The 21,138-nt window shown below is 48.7% G+C and overlaps 1 protein-coding gene across 8 annotated transcripts; it reads right to left on the bottom strand.

The window, feature by feature from the left end:
* Positions 1-1,865: 1,865 nt before the first annotated feature.
* Positions 1,866-20,893, bottom strand: LIPE (lipase E, hormone sensitive type). Of its 8 annotated transcripts, none has more exons than XM_007430446.4 (13): positions 20,769-20,893; positions 13,848-13,925; positions 13,557-13,655; positions 12,791-12,872; positions 12,155-12,687; positions 10,840-10,930; positions 9,712-9,857; positions 9,028-9,213; positions 8,418-8,712; positions 7,242-7,469; positions 5,203-5,373; positions 3,161-3,528; positions 1,866-2,448 (listed from the first exon to the last, which is right to left on the bottom strand). In XM_007430446.4, exons 4-13 carry the CDS (start codon positions 12,822-12,824, stop codon positions 1,885-1,887), a joined length of 2,616 nt encoding a protein of 871 aa, XP_007430508.1. In that variant the 5' UTR covers positions 12,825-12,872; positions 13,557-13,655; positions 13,848-13,925; positions 20,769-20,893; the 3' UTR covers positions 1,866-1,884. The 8 variants fall into 8 exon arrangements, with proteins under 8 accessions (XP_007430508.1, XP_025023852.1, XP_007430510.1 ...); XM_025168084.2 differs by lacking the exon at positions 20,769-20,893 and adding an exon at positions 20,436-20,587; XM_007430448.4 differs by lacking the exon at positions 12,791-12,872.
* Positions 20,894-21,138: the final 245 nt, after the last annotated feature.

The raw sequence follows: 21,138 nt of genomic DNA, 5'->3' as shown, positions 1-21,138 counted from the left end.
GAATGAATGAATGAATGAATGAATGAATGGTTTTCTTTGCAGCAGTGCAGAAGGGACTGTGGCCAACGCTTTCTTCCAGGCTGTTTTTTGACTTCCAAGATGATGATGAAGTTAATGATGCTGTTCTGCCTTTATTTTGTACAATTCAAGGCAATGTACATAATACTCCTGCTCTCTATGTTCCCCACCACCACAACCCTGTGAGATGGGTTGGGCTGAGAGAGATTCATCTACAGAACTCCCCTGGGCTTTCTTGTGGTCTCCCATCCAGTACGAACCCAGTCCAACTCTTGCTTTCAAGATCAAGTTTTATTTTAAAGCATTTTAATCCTGCTCTTTAGCTGAAAAGGCTCCTGAACAAGAGAGGCTAACCAAGTTAAATAGCTGAGCAATCCTCGGACTCAGGAGTGCAAGCGAAAATGAGATTCTGAATCCTTAGCTCTCCAGAACGGTAGTGCTTGTATTGCTGGATTGAGGCTCTGTCCCACCGCCAGGTCCCAAACCCTGCTCTTTTTCATGCAAGATACATTTAAAAAAGGATGGACACCATCTTCATTTTTGACTCTCCCACTTTCTAATCCTGGATCAATGAAATTTGCACATCCCTAGGGTGTTTAAAGTAGCATGTTCTGAACACACCAATTCTCTTAATCTGATTTTAGGGTCAACCAGGCGTGTGCGAGCCCAGCTCGCTTTTGCTCAAAACTGGAAACTGGCACTCCCCCCAAAAAAGTTTGTGCGTGGAGGAAAGCAGCTTTCAAGGATACACGAGATCACGAGGAAGGGTTGAATAAACCATAAAAAGGGTAACAACAGAAGCAGCTGATTTTCTGGGAGGGATTACACACAAACCAATCTTGGTTTTAAGGAGTCTCCAGTGACTTGAACTGCTATCAAGACAGGCATATGTGTGGTACCTGGAGGGGATCCGGGATAAGAGACTTATTATACCTGTGGCTTGTCTCCCTCAACCTTACCTGGAATTTGCTTCCACGCCCACACACACCTGTCTCAGCTTCCAAGTATAGAGGATACATCACTCAAAATCAAACCAGCTTTTATTTACAAAAATAGTTGTCCTGCTCACCCCAGGAGGAAGCTGAAGCCTACAGCCTTTCTGAGGAGGGAGAAGTCCCCATGTTCCTCTGAACCTTCCCTCCCCCTTGGTTTATAAGAACAGCCATCCCCAAAGGCAAGCAGGGTGAGGTGGATAGAAAAGAGTGTTGTGGGAAGAAAAATCTCAGTGCAATGGCACGTATTCCCCTCAAAACATGGCTGATACTGAGGAATGGCGATGGGACAAGGCAGTGACGGTTAATACTTTTTTGTGCAAATGGGAGGAACACTTAGTGCTTTTAAGGTTTGGCTCAGCTGGCCTGGATGGACCAAACTCCATCATCCCCTCCCTCTGTGCCAAGGAGGAGGCCAGCACTGTGCTTCTGGTGGTTAGGAATGGGTTCTTTCGATTTGGTAGAAGGCCACCCCCGCAACACATCTCCCTAGAGATGTTGACCTAATACTGAGATCAAAAGCTGACAGAAGGTAGGTGGGTGCCAAGGTGACTGGAAACAGGGAGGCCGAGAACACCTGGATTCTCAGCCCCAACACAACCACGAGATATTGGCTGCAGAGTTTTATGCAGCGTTTTCTTTTTTAAAAAATCCGAACAGTATAAAAGCATCATTCCAGGAGATGAGAAGAAGGAATCAGTTGGGACAAACGGTTGCCCCATGTTTTGTTAGCGACTGAGTCAGCAGCAACAGGGGCCGGGCTCTTGAGGTTTAGGGGGGAGGGGGTCACCAAAGCATGAAGAAAGAGCACCAAGGATTTCCACTGCAAATCACACCATCTCAAGCCACAAGGTCTTGGTGATATGTCGGGGGCTCAGGCCCCCACCCCTCTGCCCGATGTGCTGCTCGAGGGACCAGAATCCTGGCTGGGAGGGACAGTGGCATTCAAGGTAGGAGCAGCTGTTGAAAAGCTGCCGTTGTTCTTGGCTCTACTTTGCTGGTCTAAGGAGCAGCTCCCGCCTTGGAGCTCTGGAGTGTTGCTGGTGGCCTGGACCTCTTGCCCAGGTCTAGTGCTTCTGCTCTCTGCTGCCGCATTGCGCAACCCTTTGTGCTGAGGGGATGTGCCATTCTCCTGGAGGGGAGTGTGGTTGGCAACGCAGGCATTAACAGCCCCGGCTGGAGAAGTTCGCTCCAGTTTGCGATGTTTCCGGAGGACAGTTGGCGGTTGTGGGGGGTTGTTACTGGAAGGGACCAGAATGTTCCGGATGAGCTCCGTGCAGACAGCTGAGGCCTGGCGTGTCTCGCGACACAACTGGAACAGGCTGAGAAAGCCGTGGGGCAGATCCTGCACCACTCGCAGGGTCACGGGCTGCCCTATGGCCCGCAACCGCCGGGCAAACATCACTGAGTCGTCCAACATGGGGTCCAGGGCACATGCCTAAGGAGAAGAAAGGGTTGGATCCTGTGAATCCATGTGCTCCTAACCCTCACGTACCCCATTACACGGTGTGGTGGACAGATTTGTAGGGCATTTCACCTAACAGACATGCCATGTGCAAAGAGGGTCCCCAAGTCTGTTCCCAATCTGAACTGGGAAATCCACTCTTACCACAGATCTGTCCAACCCAGAAAGACCCTTCGTTGCCTGCTCCAAATCCACTGAGGTCTACCCTTTGTTTTCAGGAGCAGCTATTCAGACAACTCTTAAAACCCAGAAAGCAGCTCTCCCCAGTTTTCTTTCTCCATCACAGAAGTTAGTTGCCACACTGTGACCAAGCCATGGACAGTTCCCTGTTCCTCCTTCCCCAGCTTCTCTTCTCTTCTCCCACGCAATATTTCTCAACCTTGACAACTTTAACATATGTGGACTTCAGCTCCCAGAATTCCCCATGCTGGCTGGGGAATTCTGGGAGTTGAAGTCCACATAAGTTAAAGTTGCTAAGGTTGAACCTCCTAGAGCCACCCCTGTCCTTCACCCGACTCAGAGAGTAACTTTTTTGAACTGAATGCAAGCAAGCACCCACCTGCCCACTGGAGAGCTGTGAAGGGGAAGGGATGCGCTGGCCCGTGTCCTGACTTCCATATCCACTCAACCCTACCTCCCCCTTCCAACCAACCACACCCCCCTGCAGCCACCCAGGCTTGCTCACCACGATATGGACTGGAGGGAGCCCCTTTAACATTCCATCTGGGGCCAAAAGGGGCGACATGAACGGATTCTTCAGGATGGGAGATGGCGCCAGAAACAAGCTGGTGGCAGGCTGGTCAGAGCGCAGGGGCTGGAAGTTGTTGGGAAAGATCAAGCTGTGGTCATTGCTGGAAGATGAGGCTTCTTGCTCGTTGTCGGAGAGGAAGAAGGTGGGCTGCTCTTCTGGGTCAGGGGTGGTAGGCCTTGGGGCCAGCTGGACATCTGGAGAACCTAAGAAGTTTTGACAAGTCTGTCTCTTCCAGGAATCTTTGTGGCTCGCAGACAGCTTGGATTTCAGGTCCGTCTCGGAGGCGCTCTTCCTCACGGTTTCTGCACACCAGGGAAGGGGACAGGGAGGAATGAGTGCCTGATTCACTGACTCTCCGCCCCACGTTGATGCTCCCTGGGGCTCGCTGCCTCTTTGGCCACCCAGTCCTTGCCTGGGCTCCCCACTTTGCTCTTAGCCCTTTCTTGCTTGCTTGGTGCCCAGTTAATCTCGGAATCTATTCCTTGCAGGGCAGAAAGGAGGAGAAAGTTCCCCGTTCCTTTCCATGGTGGTAATCAGAGCGGCTCATCTCCTGTTACCTGATGGAGAAACGGATACTCGCCCTGAATACTGAATAACACACTTCAGGGTTGCGTTCCAAGGGCCTTGGATGGCCAGGGGGTACTGGAGCACAGGGGTGGGGGGGCTGCTCAAATCCTCTTGACTGCTCCTGCCCTCCTGGCTACCTCACTGCTCTTTTTCAACTGTTCAAAAGAACAAACAATTCGCCTCCCCAAATACACAGAATAAAACATCAGACCGAGCAAATTCATACAAAAAAGGGGGAAAAAGGCATAAAAGAATTCGAGACTTGGATCTCCAAGCCTCGAGGTTGATTTATCTGAGGATACTGGGGAGCGAAGCCAGAATTCCCTATGCAAAAGCCATGCGCGTGCACTTTTTTTGAGGAAGCCTGAGCCCTTATCAATATAAAAATATTTGTAGATACAAGCTGCCCCATTTTGTTAGCTCTGTCCTCTTGTTCCAGCCAGTTACCAGAATTAGAACATACCTTGCAGCAAAGTGGGCAATGTTTGGTGGACTTGTGGACTCATTCTATATTTTATTTAAGAAACCATCTTAAGCCTGTTTTAGGGCTTGCGTTACAGTTTTCACATATTCCCCACCTCAAAATATTAGGAAACTGTCCTGCTGATTTTAAGCCTCTGAGCAGCTAAATGAAGGGAGCCAAAAGGTCTGTGGGGCGCATATGGCCCTGGGGCCACAGTTGCCGACTCCTGACAGGGAAAGGCTGGGCCAGAACTGGAATGGAGGGGCTCTAGCATGTCAATATAGATAAGTCTGTTGGGGATAGCCCTGCCTGCTTAAGGAAGGTTGCTCTGTGTTGGGTCTAGATGTGGGAGCCTTTATGGCCCCCTGTTCTCTGTCACTTCAACCACCCTGATTGAGTAACGGAAACAACATGAAGGCAACTGAAAATAGCTACATGCAAATAAATGTGCCACATTTGGAGGAAGTAAAAAAAGTCTAGTCACAGAACCTGTGAATTTTCTCTCTGAAGAATATGAATGAGGTTTGGCAGAACGTTCTCCTCCTCACCTGTAAAACACGACTGGCTCTTCCCTTAAACGTCGTGTAGCGGGGCAAAAAGGGTTGTCTTAAGCCAGTCAGCTCCCTATGCAAGCCCAGCTAGGCCAATCATGTTCCCCATGCCAGCTGCAACCCTTATGCTCAGGAGAGTGGAACATGGAAATGCCGCACGAGTTATAAAGCCCTGCCTCCTCGTTTGAAGCAGCAGCGCGTGATTTTTGCAAGAGAAGGGGACAGCTCCTACCAGGGGTCGGGTGAGTAAGGGGCAGGCCTGAGTTTGGACGCAACGGCACCAGCTGGGCACCCAAACACGGGGCCACTTCTGCAGAGAGAAGGCGGGCAAGAGGAAGGCCGGAGCAGACAAGCATGGGAGATGGCCGTCTGGAGCCCGGGGAGGCTCTTCTTACCATTGACTCCACCCGCCCTGTTGCGCTTGCCTGTGCCATCCAACAAAGAGCCAATCCAGGCTGACGCACCCAGGCGCAAGTCTCGGAAGAGGAGGGCGGTATCCCGGCGCACCATGTTCACAGGACCCAGCTTCTCCACGGAGGGATCATCTTTCTGCTCTGACTCCATCCCTTGGGGACGGACACAAAAACGGGGGTGGAGGGGTGGGGACAGGATTTAGGCCTGATGCCGAGACAGAGCTCCCATCTCATAGGCACCCTGGCCTGGATACCATGTCTGAAACCTCCAGAGAAAGGGCTCAAGCAGCAGGCTGGGTTTATCGATTCAGTTAAACCCTTTATGGCCTACCCAACTCTGTGTGGCTTGCCATGACAAGTAAGAAAACAAAAACACAACAACAGAAAAGAAACTGTAAATGTCCTAAAAGGCAAACACATAACCCCACCACCACACACACACATTGCCCCCATCCAACAGGGGCTCAGCTATCACCCTGCCCCAAAGCCTGGAGAAAAGCCAGGTCTTTAATAATTTCCTGAAGGTCATCAGGGTGGGAGCCATCTGGATCTCTGGGGGGAGGCCATTCCAGAGGGCAGAGAAGGCATACTTCCTGGATATCTGAAGATGGCACTGCTGGATCTATAGCAGGGCTCCTCAACCTCAGCAACTTTAAGATGGGTGGACTTCAACTCCCAGGATTCCCCAGCCAGCCATCTATAGGATCCAAAGGCACCCGCTCTACCTGATCTCACAAGATGGGGAGGAAGTACTGGAGGCTGGCAGGTCATCAAATAACCAGGCCGTATGCCGCAGAGAGCTTTACAGGTGATAAATCTTGAATTGCACCTGGAAGCCAACTGGGACCCGGTGCAGTGACAGACCAATGGGGTCACATGGGCCTAATAAGACATGCCTGTCACCGCCCACTTTGTGGCATTCTGGACCAGCTGTAGTTTCCGAGTGGTCTTCAAGGACAGCCCCACGTAGAGCGCATTGCAGTAATCTAAAGAGTCCCTGAATGGGAGCCTAGACAGGGCTAAGTCAGGATGTGGCTGTTTTGTTTTTGCCCCGGTGGTCTGTAAACCATGTTTAACAGCTCCCTGCTCTGTGTGCCCCGTGCTCATTGGGGTTTACTCCATCGTCTAGGCTTAAGCAAACCATGGTTTGGCACGAGGTGTGCATCTAACCTCTTTCATGGATTTAGGAGAACAGATAACACTGGGCAAAAGAGGAGACGCTCTTCGTATCTTCCCTCTCAAAAAAAGAAGAGACGGAAGGAGACGCAGCGTCAGCGTTTGCATGCTTTTTCCCTTAAAATTGTGAGGATGAAAGTACGTAAAACAGCCCTGACTACTTTGTTGTCACTCTTGGACTGAAGAAAGAAAATGGCAAAGATAAAAACTAAAGCAGAAAGAAACTATGCTGACTAAAAATAAGAAATATAAAAAGTCTATAATAAATTATACTCACGTATAAGCCCATCGGTGGATAAGCCGACCCTCAATATTTTAGTATATATATGCTTATCCATGGGTGGTGCATTTTTCATGGTATTTTGGTAAGAAAATTCGAGGGTCAGCTTATCCACAGATGGGTTTATCCACAATGTATACGGGTACTTTAAAAAAGCAGAGGGAAAAGACTACCGTATATACTCGTGAATTAGCTCACCCACGGATAAACCGAACCCCATTTTTTGGGTGTATTTTGGCACCTAGAATTTTTGGCTTATCCATGACTATATACAGTAAGTACATACTGTGCAACAATTTAATACATTTTTAAAAACGCAGCCCATCATTACCTATATCAAGGTCAACAAAACTGCCATTAAAGACCCAGGAGACATCTTCATACTGGAGATGTTTTGGACTGATCCTGTTGAAATAAAGCCCATCCTGGTCCTGGGGGTCAATCCGTCCTAAATGTTTATGGCTCCCCCATGGATGCCTGGCTGCCAGTCAGGGCCCCCGCTTCGTCCCTTCTCCTGCCTCCCCAACCCTGGGAGCCACCCCCTTTTTCCAGAGAGATTCCTCACCTGCGTAGGCATTGAGGCATTTGCACAAGACACTAAGAGGCAGGAGCGGGTCCAGCAGTGTGAGAAGCCGTGAGGGGGAGGCTGCCGCCTGCATGAGGGTGGCGGGGTACGCCGCCATGATCCCATCCGGCATCTTAATCCCAAAGGCAGCTGCGCGCATGGAGACGGTGATGCAGAGGTTCCCGCCGGCGCTGTCCCCTGCGAGGCACACCGTTTGTGCTGTGGAACCTGCCAAGGGACAGAAGGCACAAGAGGGCTCGGAACCAGGAGGATGGGGGGGGAGAGAGAGAGAGAGAGAGAGGAAACCAGAGGGATCAAACCACCTGCTATCTTCAAGGTGTGGTCAAAAAAGTCAAGAAGGCGGCCCGGATGGCGCGATCAAAGTGTTGCATGTCAAAACAGGTGTTTGACTGCATTGTTGGGGCCACCATCTTGACTTTTTTTTAACCACACCCTGCAGATCCTCCGAATGTATTTCAGTGAAATGCAGAAGTCAGGTATCTTTCAAGACTACATGTTGCAGACCCACAACAAGGGAAGATGCTGGCTGGGAACACCTTGAGCAAGGATGGGTAACCTTCAGCCCTAAAACTAGAAGGAAACTTTAACCCCGTCTCTTGGGGCCAGCAGAGCCCCTCCGTCTCTTGGGTGCTGAAAATCAGCTGTATTCTTTCCAGCCCTTTTGAGGACAAGAAACACATCTGAAACTATCAGATGAATCCTAATAACATTTTATTTTTAATTAAGAAACATTCCCAGGGTCTCCCTTGAAAAAAAAAGGCAATGCTCCAAATCCCCCTCCCCTGTCTATAGATGTGACCCAGCCCCACCCACTTTTTGTTACTGACTTCATGTAATGGTATGTAGGAATGACCTTGGGAGACAGGGGCTGGTGGGGGGGAAGAGATGCTGCCTAGGGAATGATCAGATAAGAGAGGACATAGTCCGCAGCTGCATAATGGACAGAGAAAGAAACTCAGAAAGGAACCTCTCTAATTGATCAGGCTGTAAAAGAGACAGAGGGAGAACTGCACTTTCAGACTTGCAAGCTTCTGTTAATGTAACCTTACAATAAAGTAGAATTAGCTCATCTGGTCGTGTTTCCTGTCTGGTCTACCTGGGAAGGCTGACACTTATCCACTGTGGCCACCCCCGAACCCTCCCCCAATCCCTTACCCAAGAGGTGGCAGTTCTTAATGGCCCAGCAGTAGGCATAGAAACACTCCTCCAAGGCCCGAGGGAAGGGTGCCTCTGGGGCCAGTGAGTAGTCGATAGAAAGGATTGGAACCCCGAGTTCCTGAGCCCAAGATTTCAGGTAGGGCTCGTGAGACTTGGAAGTCTGGGCTACGAAACCCCCTCCGTGAAAATGCACCACAAGGTGAGGAGAGCGAGGCAGTGTCTTGGTTTTCCAGGGCAGCTCCAGGGCGAGGGTTGCTTCTGGTCGCATCAGTTTGATCAACTCCTGGCTGTCCTGGAGAGAAGAAGCAGATTGCAGGGTCAGAGAATGAAATCACAAAGGCACTTGGCCAGCCTCCCATTGCTTCTTCCCAGCACTGCCAGCCTCAGACGATGTACTCTCAAGGGCTCTTGTGACAAACACGGGCATCTTTTTCTGGGTAGCATCTTGGCAAGCTGCAGATGAGGGAGAAGAAGGGCTGCAAAGAAAGATGGAGTTTTATTCCAGAAAAGACTAATTCTCCAGATTGCTATACTTTGAAACTGCTGTTCCTCAGCCTGCTGCACCAGCTGAGTGCAACCGGAGCCTGGTCTTCACACCTCTCCATACCTGTCCTTCACGCAGCTCGTGGGAAATGAGCCTCATCTGGACACCTCCTGGCCCTGTGTGGGCTACCGGAGGTGTGATGGTGACAGTCAGTTTGGGGTCAGCAACCAGAGGCAGGTCGAAGGAATGGGGTGGCACCAGCAAGGCTCTGGACAATCGAACCTGGGACGAAGCCATGCTGGCCAGGGACTGCAGTGAGAGAAGATGGAACAAAGATCAGAACAGCTCCGTCCTCAAACACCCAAGGAATGACTCTCCCATAAGGATTTGGTGCACAGCACTCTCTTGAGGAACAGGGCACCTGATTACTCCAGATGCTGTAAATGGTACATGGGAATGACCTTGGGAGACCGGGCCAAGAGACGCTGCCAAGGGAACGGTCAGATAAGAGAGGGCATAGTCTGCAGCTGGATAGCGGGTGGGGCAAGAGGCTCAGAAGGGACCCCCCCTAGTTTCTCGGGCTGTAAAGGAGATGGCGAGAGAATTGTACTTTCAGACTTGCAAGATTGATGTCAGCCTTACTAGGTAGATCAGACAGGAAACACAGCCAGATGAACCAATTCTACTTTATTGTAGAGCTATATTAACAGAATCTTGCAAGTCCCAGTCTGGGAACTGTTGGACTGAAAGCTAATATTGTTGGCCAGGATCTGGCCAGGGAGGCCCCATTCAACCAGCAGGACTCACCGCTAGCAATTCCATCTCAGTGAGGTTCCAGAAGCTTTTCCAGAAATGCACATCCAGGTTTTGAGTAATGCGCTCAAACTCCGATCCTCGTAGCTCAGGGTCAATGGCAAACTTCCCGCTTGTGAAAAGAGAGCCAGCAGCCACGCCTGCACCAAGGAGGGAAGGGGAGAGGCCAAGATCAAAAAGGCTACCTGCCTGACTAGACCCAGAGAAAGGGAAAAGGAAAATAAAAAAGTGGACCTCATGCCCAGAAATTGTCATTTGCCTGTAGCAGAGGGGGGGCGCAGGCGTTCTCTGCCCTCAAAGAATGCGCCTGCCGAAGTCATTAGGGCTGGCTGGGCACAATAAAGAAAGTGTACCCATGTTATGTTCATGTGCTTTAAATTCTCCTCCCTAGTTGGAGGCAAGCTTACGGTGCAGAGAAATAATTCCCTGCTTGCAGAAATTTTATTGAGGTAAGGCTTAAGTGGAATCCCCCTCCTCCTCCATAAAATATTTTCCACTTGTATATCTCCCAATTAGCGACAGACTTACGGCGGTTTCCATCACCAATGTAACGTCAGCGATAAAAAATTAAAATGTCCGATCAAAAATGTGATGATAAAAAATTAAAATATAAATAAAAATAATGATAATGAAGCAAGCTTAGCCATCTTAGGGGAACATTGATTTCTCATTGTTATTCTTTGATAGCATTCTTATTTATTCCTCTCATTGCTTTTATCATTTCAACCTGCCCACAGTCTATTCAGAAGGGTGGGTTGCAGAAACCGTAGAATACGTTAATCTGTAAATAAACCAGTTCATAATTGAAATGCACCTTGGACTGGTAATTAAATCCCTAATCATAACCACAAAATGGAATCAGATAATTTAGAGGGGCAATGACATGCTAAAAACGTCTGCAGGCGCTATCAATTTAGGGTCGTCGTTCCTTACCTGTCTTTGGAAATGTTGATGCCTACATTTCAAGAAACAAATATAAAACTTGAATGCCTAAAATGCAAGGGGGACAGCATTTCTCCCCAGTGGCAGCAATGCATCTTGGGAGAGTAGGATTCTTGTAGTGACCCCACAAGGGCACCATGTTGCTCTTACGGTGTAATGTGCCTGCGCCCTGATACTCACCAATGCCAGAAACGTGACGTTTGTAATTTTCCCCAAAGGAGACGAGGCTGATAGCGATGGTCTGCAGAAAAGGCCGGATTGAAGGAGCAAACTGCAAGGCCGAGAGTTAACATTAGGAGGGGTGAACAATGCTGCTTTCCGGACCCCCCAACTCTGCCTGCCATTGCAACAGCAGCTCCGGGCCAGAGAATTGAGCGACTGCAAGACGGCCGATCTGCTGTTACAGGAAGGCAGCTGACAGGAAGAGTTTCACGGAAGCCTTTCTTCTCCCAGCTGGGCCAAAGCAACCAACTTCAGACAGGTTCATTTGAGAGGAGATGCGGTGTAGCTATTTCATAGCTGGAAAGAGAACCCACACAGTCCCCCTCGCGTTCCTCCCAGCAAGGCCCCTGGATGAGGTCCGAGATAGGGCTGAGGGCTTTCCAACGGGGTCCGAACTCAGCTGGACACACACACACACACACACACACACACACACACTTGCTGCACTGAGGCTGAACAGTGACAGGCAAGAGCTGGGGACAGGAGGGTGGGGGGAATGCAGGAACTTGCGTGATCGTTCAGGGCCGTGCGGCCAAGGCTGCGGCTTGTACAGAAAAGTGAAGAAATGAAAGGGAAGGCCAGAGCTGTGTTTGGTGACAGGAGGTTACATCTAAGGTCTTTGACAATCTGCTCTTGCTTCATAGGCTCCTTTATACTCATTCAAGCAGGTTGCCCCAGGTTGTGTGTGGGTGGCGGGATAATAGCTGATTGAAAATAACATAAACGCTGTAGAGCCTGTAGAGTTAGTATCCAGGGATCGGCACTCTCTTCTCTCAAGGAAAGAGGAACTGACTTCCCCAGGATGTTTCAGGCCCTCCTGGTGTGACTGCAAACCGCTCTATTTACTTACATTGCCCCTTGTTTGGCTTAGTTCCACAAAAGAGAGGGACAAAAAGAAAAAGAGGGTCCCGCTCCAAGGGGAATCTCCTCTAAACTGAGCCAGCACCAGGGAGGCAAAGTCCAGTCCTCCAAAAAAATCCAGCTGGGGATGAGATCAAAGGTGTTAAATCCCAGGGCTTCCCTGGAAGCCACAGGTTCAGAGGCCAGGAGGGAGGAAACATTGTGCAAGTTTCAAAGGGGGATTCAAGCTTGAGGAGCAGCAAAAGGAAGAGACCAGATCCATCTTAGGAAAAGATAAGGAATGTGTGTGTGTGTGTCTGTGTGTGTGTGGACACTCCCTTCCTTGTTGAGAAGCAAGTTCCTCCCCAGCTTCCCCAAAGCCTTACACCTCCATCCAGGTTGGGTTCCCCTCCCCAACTCTGCACATCCTCACCTGGAAGCCCATGCAGCGCCCGTAAAAACATCCCTTGTGCATAGTGATGTATTCCTGGAGAAACTGTTCCGAGAGGCCACGGTCGTCGTGGTTGAAGAGGCACCCTGGGCGGTTCTGGGTGAGCAGGCGTTGGGCGAGGTAGACCAGGGCTCGGAGCTGGGTCAAGGCGACACAGTAAGCTTCCAGCTCGGCACAATTATGGTTGGTGCGGAAGAAGATGCTGCGGCGGTTGGCCGCTACGTAGCGGCTCTTGTGGATGATGTGAGCCACGCAGCAGCGCACTGTCTGGGCCAGGCTGCGGTAGCCATTGGCTGGCGTGTGCTCGTCCAGGTCAAAGATGTGGTAGATGGCAGAGAAGTGGCCGAGTATGGGCTCCAGGCACCGGGCGTGCTCCCGGATGGTTGTGAAGGCTGCCAGAAAGCGCCGGCCTGTCTCGGTAGGGACATTCTGGAAGAAAGCAGCATTATCTTCTACCAGCGTGATCAACGTTTGGAACAGTGGCCGGGCATCCATGGTGCTGGAATCGGGGGAGCCTGTGAGGGGGAAGCAGAGAGGAGAAAGAAGAAAGAAATTAAGAAGGGCCCTTTTAATGCAGTTGTATTACCGGTTTGGCCCAAACGCCTAACCTTTACTTACACTCTCCTGTCACTGTCTCAGCTACGTACTCCATACGGCCCAAATAGCCTTTCTGACTGCTGTTCCTGGAAGACTGGAAGCCCTAGGAGGGGAGGGGGGGTCACTTAATAGAGCGTCTATCCTTGGAGGAGCTCCACCTCAGCAACCAACCCGTTCTCCCAACTTCCCATCGCCCTGTTGCTGGACAAAGAAAGATCATGCCAAACAGGACTACGCAGAAGACGACCAAGGACATTTCTACAGTGACCGAAAGGGGGGAACAACTTAGCCCGTAACTTGTGTTTCCCAACGTACTTTTATTTCCCTTCCCCCCTACCCCTCCATGAAAAGGTACAATCACCATTAATCTCCCTTATGGAGGAAGGAGCAAACCACACTTGTCACAACTTTCACCAGATTTGCTTTCTCCCGTTCCCACCACCCCCGTGGGAGAAAGCCACCGAGTTTTCTCCCCACAACCCTATTTCTACTACTTAAGAACAGCAGTCCATGTTTCAGCAGTCTACCTTCAGGCACTCCAAAGACCCTTCCTATCCACCCCCCCCAAAGAAATTCACAACATCTCTGCCAGAGAGACCACCTCGGATCCTGCAAAGGAGGCAGAAGTATATTCCAGGCTTCCCTTCTGAGTTTGGGAAGGGAGCAAGAGGCATCGGTAGGCATCTCTGCTCACAGCTGGCACCCTTCCCCATTTTGCTAACCCACGTCCCGGAACAACGCCCTCACCCCTAGCAAGGGGGCTCTGTTGTAAAGAGAGGACACTCACCGGGTGTCAACTATCCGGCTTCCAGCTTCCTGATGAGGGGATCGAGTTGCCTTACAATCACTGGCTGACTTAAAACGCCGCTGGGGAAACTGACTCCGCCTTAGAGGATGAAAAGGAGGGGTCAGTCCATAAATGGGAGGAGAAAAGAAAAAAGAGGTCCCCGGGCTTGCTGGCTGAAGGGGTGCAGACTAAGTCTCAACTGAGATCCCTGAGTTTTAATCCAGGGCTCCCAAGGTCTGAGGAGCCAGAAAAGCAGGGGGGTTGGCGTCTCTCTCCTCTGGTTTAACTTACTTTTTTTCGGAGAAGATCATCTCCTCTAAGGATGGGAGTTCTGGGGCACCAGATCAACATTCCTCTGAAATCCCATGTCTGGAATACACGAGGCAGCACATGAACGTCTTTAAGTAGAAATCCTGGTACCTATTGCAACGTTGGGGGAGTAAGGGGAAGCGAGAAGATGCTGGATTTGGAGGGGGGAGGAGCAGGAATGATCGAATGATGAAAGTGGGATTCAGTTTGGAAAAGAAAGCTGCCAGACTCAATACTGCACAGAATGGAGATCTCAGGCTACATTATTTGGAAGAGCAGTCTCGTATTTTAAATAATTTTGAGTTTCTTCCTCTGAGCAATGCATAAGAGGAAGCTGAGATGTTAATACAGATTTGTCCAATCTGATGCCTTTTAGATGTGCCAGGACTGCCATTCCTTGGCCAGGATGGTTGTGAGCCCTCGTGACTGGGAACAGGGAGGGTTCAGCCCCAGTGCTTGGAAAGGTTGTTTAATAATTCTTGCAAAAGAAATCGGAAGTCTAGTGGCACCTTTTCTCCCTAACCAATTTTATTAAAATTAAAATATTGTCAGAAAAGGTGCTACCAGGTGCTTTCTGGTTTCTACAGACCAGCCTTTCTTAACCTTTTTACCCTGGAGGGACCCTTGAAATAATGTTCAGGTCTTAGGGAACTCCTACATAAAATGTCAAAAAATATAAACACTCCACAATACAGTTCAGCTCTACACAATCCACGTTTTGCAACGTTTAGCATAACAGCAAAGCGGCACTAAGTCACGGCGTGCAAACTGAGTCCCTCTACTGCGAATGCTAGCATTGTCCCACGGACAAATTAAAAAAAACATACATACATACATACATACATACATATATATATATATATATATATATATATATATATGTTTTTTCAATCATGATCTCTCGCGGAACCCTCAAGATCAATGAAACCCCAGTCGAGAAATGTTTCCCTAGACTTAACACGGCTCTCCTCCTACAACGTCTAATCATTTTTGGTAGACCGAAAAATTCTCATCAGCAGAACCTCCATGTCACACAATTTGCAAAGTGAAGACTCCTAGACACTTGCCCCAGATCCACTGGATGGAATTTTATATGAACCCCATGAAGTGTCCTGATGAATTCCAAGAAAAAAGGGATCATGTTGTTTGTACCACAATACAAACAGGGCCCTTTCTCAAGACCTGGCACGTAGCCTTGGCTCATGATCCTGTTTTCTTGAGGAGTCCAAATAAAATGAAGATGAATCAACTCTTTCAAAGGGTCAGTGGCTTCTTGACACAGATAGGGAAGCAATATGAGCCTTTATACCCCAAGGACAGAATAACAACACACTGCTTTTGACCAGACAGACAAACAGCTATTCCAAAAGCAGGAAGGTTTGGAAAAGGGTCCTGAGGTGTTCTTTTAATTCACTGGGATTTTAGTCAGTAAGCTCCACATGGATCACTCCAGCAATGCTTCATCTTTTGGTCTGGAGGAGGAGGAGGAAGAGGAGGGGGCTTCATTGTTTTTCCAAGCCTGGTTTAATATCCGTCACCAAAGTTTCTGTCAAGTTAAATGGCTTCTGATTTGCAGTACAGTGGACCACATCCTTTTATACCCTCCTTGCTTCCATATTGCCAACAGCATTTGAAAGCCTTCTGACACTCGCTGTTTCGAACACCACACAAAATAATCTTTAGCGGGTATAGGAAATTGGTTCAAGGGGACAGGTAGAGCATCTTTGCTCAGTTGCAGGTTGGATTTCCCCAGTTTCCAATGGAATGGTTAGATGAAGAAGGAAGACAACAAGGAGGAGGAGGAAGAGATGAGAGGGAGAGGTGGACCTTGTGGTGAAAAATGGGATGAAAGTGAAGGAAAGAGTTTGTGAGAAAGGACATTCCAGCCTGCCACTGCCTTAGGCGCAATTCCTTTCTTACTGATCAGCTCAAGACAGTGTTTCTTAGGTTTCCCTAAGGTCTCCCTTCCTTTTCGGCCTCCCTACTCCATGCCAGCCTCCCTACCCAAGCATACTTTCCAACTTCTTCTTCGCATCTCATTTTTTCGTCAAACAGAAATAATGTTTATGTGTCTAAACATACCAGGATCTCAGATCCAAACTCAAAGAGAGTGTTTGCATTAAGAGGGCAGGACAAAACAAATGAAGACAGGCCATTACTTTTTATCTTCTGAAAGAGTAAGCGTACGCTCCCTTTTGTCCCACCTTCTCAATTTCTCAGGCAGGCATCGATATCTGCAGTTGGAATGGTGGGCTAGTGTTCAATTCCTTCCTTCCTTCTGGCCTTCCTTCTTTCTTTCTTTCCTTCGAGTCTTTAAGAAATTTATTTTAGGCACTGCATGTGTGTTAACCCTGCCATTAAAAAAGCCCCAAACACTGCCAGCATCCCAGGAATGGGTGGGATTGTGATGTCAGAGATGCCAGCCAATCACCGCCGTGTACAGCCAGATTCTGTCACATAGTAGCAGATGAAGTTCTCATAATTCTTGAATGAAAGGGACGGGCCAACTATGGTCCTCTCTCCATGATCATTCTCTACTCCCAACAGCCACAGCCAGCCTGGCTAATGTGCAGGTTACAATACAGTCTCATAACAGACAGAAGGCTACCGATTGCTCACCCCTCCAGGGAAGGTACAGTTATGCCTTCTACAGTAGCTCAACCTGTGAAATTCACCTATGGCTGGATGCATTTTAAGAGACGTGTCAGGTGCTGTCAGATGATCAAGGGTTCATCCCTCTTCATTGTTGCTATACCAGATGGATTATTTTGTTTTTTGTTTTAATTTATTTAAAAGATTTATACAGCCGCCCATCTTAAGCAACTCTGGGTGGCTGACAAGAGCAATTTGGCACAACTGTGTGGTGGGGATGAGCGAAGAGAGACCTTATCTACTGAGAAGGTGTGGAACGTATCAAGTTGGCTTCCTCAACTACAAAAGATCATGGGAACTGAATTCCAAACATCTGGAAGGCACCAGATTAGGGAAGTCCAACATAAGGAATGCATGTCATGATGCATTCTTCCTGGAAGGGTGCAACACTACCTTACAGAGTTGGGCAGCAATTCCGACATCTGCCCTTCTCGCTCACTCCCATGGCATCAGCTCTATAAGAATCAGAAGAGCAACATGGAATCCCACATGGGGATCCTGGCCTTTACTTAGGGCCCCACATCTGTTCTCAGAAAATTACCAACTGCCCCAAACCGACATAATCTCAGGACAAATTCCACCGGTGCCTGTCGGTTTCAGAGGTCTGCCATTCCTTTCCCGGGAGTGGAATTTGGTATAGGCTGAGTCACTCCTTTGGCAGCTGGAAAAAAACAACAACATCTGGGGAGTTGGGGAAAACTCTCCTCCAGCTGGTGGGGGTGGATTAGGACAGGGGCCATCAGCAAAGGCAAGAGGGAAGAAGGAAGACAGTGGGAGAGAGGGCAAGGAACAGGGTGATAGTGAGAGCAGTCGAGAGCGTTGAGGAGGGAAGGGGGAATGGAGTTAGGGAACCTAAGCCAACTCTTCCCCCTCCTCAAAGCCTGGGAACCTCTGACCTCTTCTGCCAAGAGGGGAGGAAAGGAAAGCAAGACAGACCGACTGCATATCTGGGTCAGGGGCCAAGCAGCTGTGTCATTTCCACCCAGTCCTGGACCGGGAGAGGACAGATCTGCCCCTTTCCTGCAATCTTCCCCATTCTCTGTTCCCACGTTGTTCAAAGGGTGCTGCTTCCAGCCACGCATGCAAAAGAGCACCAGTGTCTCGCAGGACTCAGCTTGTTTTTCTTTCAGCCCTGGCGCTGATCATGAGGCTCTGGAGGCAAGAAGATGCCCCTGAGCCCAGCTGTACCAGGCACACAGCACACAAGCTATTCTTTGTAGCTGCCAGCTGGGATACCAATCTCCACCTTACCCTTGGGACTCATGCAAAACGGAGAGTGCATTAGAGCAGGGATTGCACTAGAAGGGAACAGGCAGCACGCCCGGTTCAGTTTGGAAATACAGCATCTTGAGACTTTACTGAGCAAAAAAAAAAGGGCAAACAACTTAGGGTTTCTCAACCTTGGCAACTTTAAGATGTGTGCTGGCTGAGGAATTCTGGGAGTTGAAGTCCACACGCCTTAAAGTTGCCAAGGTTGAGAACCCTGACTTAGGGGCATCTCAAGTTAGTGTTTACACCATAAGCATTTAAACCAGTTCACAGCCATACTGCAGAGAGGCACGGCTTGGATGGAATTGCAGGAAGTTTGCAAAAACCCTGGGGACAGATGGACACGTCCCTCTGAAAAAGGAATGAACACATGCAACTCTCTTAGCAACATCCTTGTCAGCTCGTCATTACCAAGGGAAATCAAATTGCTCATTAAACGCAAAAACAAAAACAAATCACAATCAAGTCTCCAGCCCTCATGGTAATAACAGGAAAGACAGGTGAAAAACAAATGCTGAAAGCAGCTGGCGCTACTGCCAGGTTTCCCCACCCTTTGGGTTTAGCGCTGGCTGCCAACTTTTGTTCTGGGGTAGTGTGATTCAGAATGACATACTCATGTTCAAAAATGCTAGGCATATAACAGTCTCCAGGAAGTTAAAAAATCATTGGAATTCAAGGATGAGAAAGTGGCAGTCATATGAACTTTGATGGAGAGAGAGAATATACCAGATTATCTCTGTTATGTCAGGGGTAGCAAGGATATGGAAAAAATGATTCATTCCAAAGCAGTGAGAAGATACGCTCAGATGGAGTGACAGAGATTGTGACAATCTTCACATATTCACAGGTTTGCTGTTCTGAGACTGTGGCATTCTCTAGGAACAACAGGGCTTCACCCTTGTACACCAGAAGAGGCTATACAACACAAAGATTTACACAGCCTAGCCAACTTCATTAAGAAAGGTTACCACTGTGTAGGAGTACAAGATCACATGAAATGTTATGCTTACTTGGCACAGGAATAATACATTATGTAATTTGGTTATTTGGCTATGATGTCCTATGTAAATCTTGTTTATGTAGGGTAAGAGCTGCTGCTCAGAATTAACAATTGGTAACTTGACTAATAAACTTTGTTTATAAGTATAATAAACAGGCAACAAACAAAGGAATTCAGCAAAAGTTGAGAATCTGAGGCAGACAGTCTCATCCAACATTCATCTTTGTTCAAAACATTAGAGCAAGTGGGGAGGCATTCAAGAGCATAGATACTGTGATATTTATGGCACAATCCTATGTACCTCTACCCAGAAAAGAGATAGGGCTTGATCCTAGTTAAGCATGTTTACAAAGAAAAGATCAAAAGTGACTCTGAGTAGGAAGTTGAAACTCATTTTGTCATCCAAATTGATGCCCGTAACTACGCTGGGACTTAAAACCCATTTCAGAATCTGAATGTTTATGCAGTAATTTGATATATAAATAAATGAATAAAATCCTAAAACTCAACATCACCTTCTAAAACACATACACATCTCTCTGGATTTTCAGATGGACAGAGCTGATATCTGAATTTCTAGGGAGACAAAGGGCCATAACTCCTTTCCAGGAGCTATCATTGCAAGGAATCTCTTTTTATTTTTCTTCATGATTTTTACTCTTCGATTTTTCTTGTCTTGTTCTTTTGTATCCCACCTAGAGTCTGTTTTTGTTGGGTCAGCCACAAATATTATAAAATAAACAAATCATAAGGAGCTGCACTAAATATCTCCTGATGGTTCTTAGCACATAAAAAAATCTGTCCTCTCCCATATTTGTGGTCAGCAGCCACTTTCAGAAACCTTCAAACCAAACATGTCACTTGATGCAGCCTACAAGAATAAATCACTGATTTATTTATAAACTAAACAATTTAATTGAAACTAGCAAGCTCTCTTTATGGTGCCCTTCAGGGATCTTTCCGGTTAAATAATTTCTACAACTACGATCCCACTCTCCTAGCTGGTGCGGCACCATGTTTATATATGTTGGTCCAGTTACATAGCATCAGTGATTGGTAAGGATGATGGGACCTGTGATCCAAGACATCAAGAAAGCCAGCTAATGTGTTCCATGCTGATTCTATCAATCATTATTTGCACGAGGGTTTCTCAAATTTGGCAACATGCTGGCTGGGGAATTCTGGGAGTTGAAGTCCATACATTTTAAAGTTGCCACGTTTGAGGGACACTGATTTACACTAACCGCCCCCGAAATTTGCTAAGGCAAATTCCTAGAAAGCTATGAACTGAAGTCCAGTCCACCTGGGGGGGACCATGTTGGGGAAGGCGGACATCCTGCAGCAGGAGCCCCTGGCACCTTCTACCCTGTGCCCCCAGATGTCCCCCAGATCCTTCGGATTACATCTCCCAGAATCCCTGCCGACTGGTTTTGGTAGCTGGGACTTATTTTTGCTAGCTGGGACTTAGTCCAAAATTATCTGGAGAACCGGAGAAGGTCAGCTCCCTCTTACCAGCTGTCAAAAGATTTCAGGCCCTTCTGAGCTCATCTCCCCCCCCCACTCCTGACCCCAATGCCCACTGGGGGTGGGTCTGCCAAGAATCTCCTCCCTCCGATCCCCCCGGGAACTCACTGCCTAATGGGGCTCACCTCTCTTGCAATTCAGCAGCATGCCTTCCACCCGCATATCCTCAGGACCACAACTCCCAGAATCCCCCAGAAAAGTTCCTGGAAGGGCAGAGTCGTGCCAAGGTCACTCAGGCTAAGCCTGCGCCGACTTCTTTCTCCCACCGACCCCCTTCCCTCATAAAGGCACTTATTTCCGCACTTCCTCGGCGGGGACCAGCTGTCAAAGATCCCCCCTCCCTCCCCAATGGAATCATCTTGTCCGCGGAGGAAGGAATCGTGAGGCGGCCGGTCCCACTTCACTTTGAGGGGGGGTTCGATGCGCCTCACCGTCCCGCTCACTCGCCCTCTACTCACCCAACGGGGCTTCCGTCCACTTCTGCCCACAGTTGGCCCCTTTGCGGACCGGTTTCCGCCTTCGACCGAACGTTCGGAAACGCCACATGACAGCCGGGAACCAATGAGCGGAGGGCGGAGTCGGCAAGGGTACCCTTTGGTACGTCACCCAGCCAGTTCCCACAGTAACGGCGTCCTCAAGCCCGCCTTCTCCTTTTTTTTGTTTTGTTTTTTGCGGCCGTTCTTAAAGGGGCCGCGCGCCCTCTGGCTTCTGCAGAGAAGAGAAAAGCACCGAGGGCTACCTTGGGTAAATGCAAAAATGGAATTTAATTTGGGTTGACCGCAGACGAGTTTGTGGTCTGTACTGCCTATTGTATCTCTGTGTCTCATT

This window comes from Python bivittatus, unplaced genomic scaffold (genome assembly GCF_059951505.1).
Source record: "Python bivittatus isolate LINGU-HERP-01145 unplaced genomic scaffold, Pbiv_v1 ctg000310_np1212, whole genome shotgun sequence".
In the NCBI taxonomy this organism is placed as follows: Eukaryota; Metazoa; Chordata; class Lepidosauria; order Squamata; family Pythonidae; genus Python; species Python bivittatus.
This window is presented reverse-complemented; position numbering and strand designations above follow the sequence as displayed.

Coding starts and splice junctions, on each gene's coding strand:
- LIPE (XM_025168086.2), bottom strand. CDS start 20,856: ATGTGGCGTTTCCGAACGTTCGGTCGAAGGCGGAAACCGGTCCGCAAA. Junction 10,931..12,154: donor GGCGCTGCATGGGCTTCCAG/GTGAGGATGTGC, acceptor TCGGCCTTGCAG/TTTGCTCCTTCAATCCGGCC. Junction 7,470..8,417: donor TAAGAACTGCCACCTCTTGG/GTAAGGGATTGG, acceptor GTCCCTTGGCAG/GTTCCACAGCACAAACGGTG.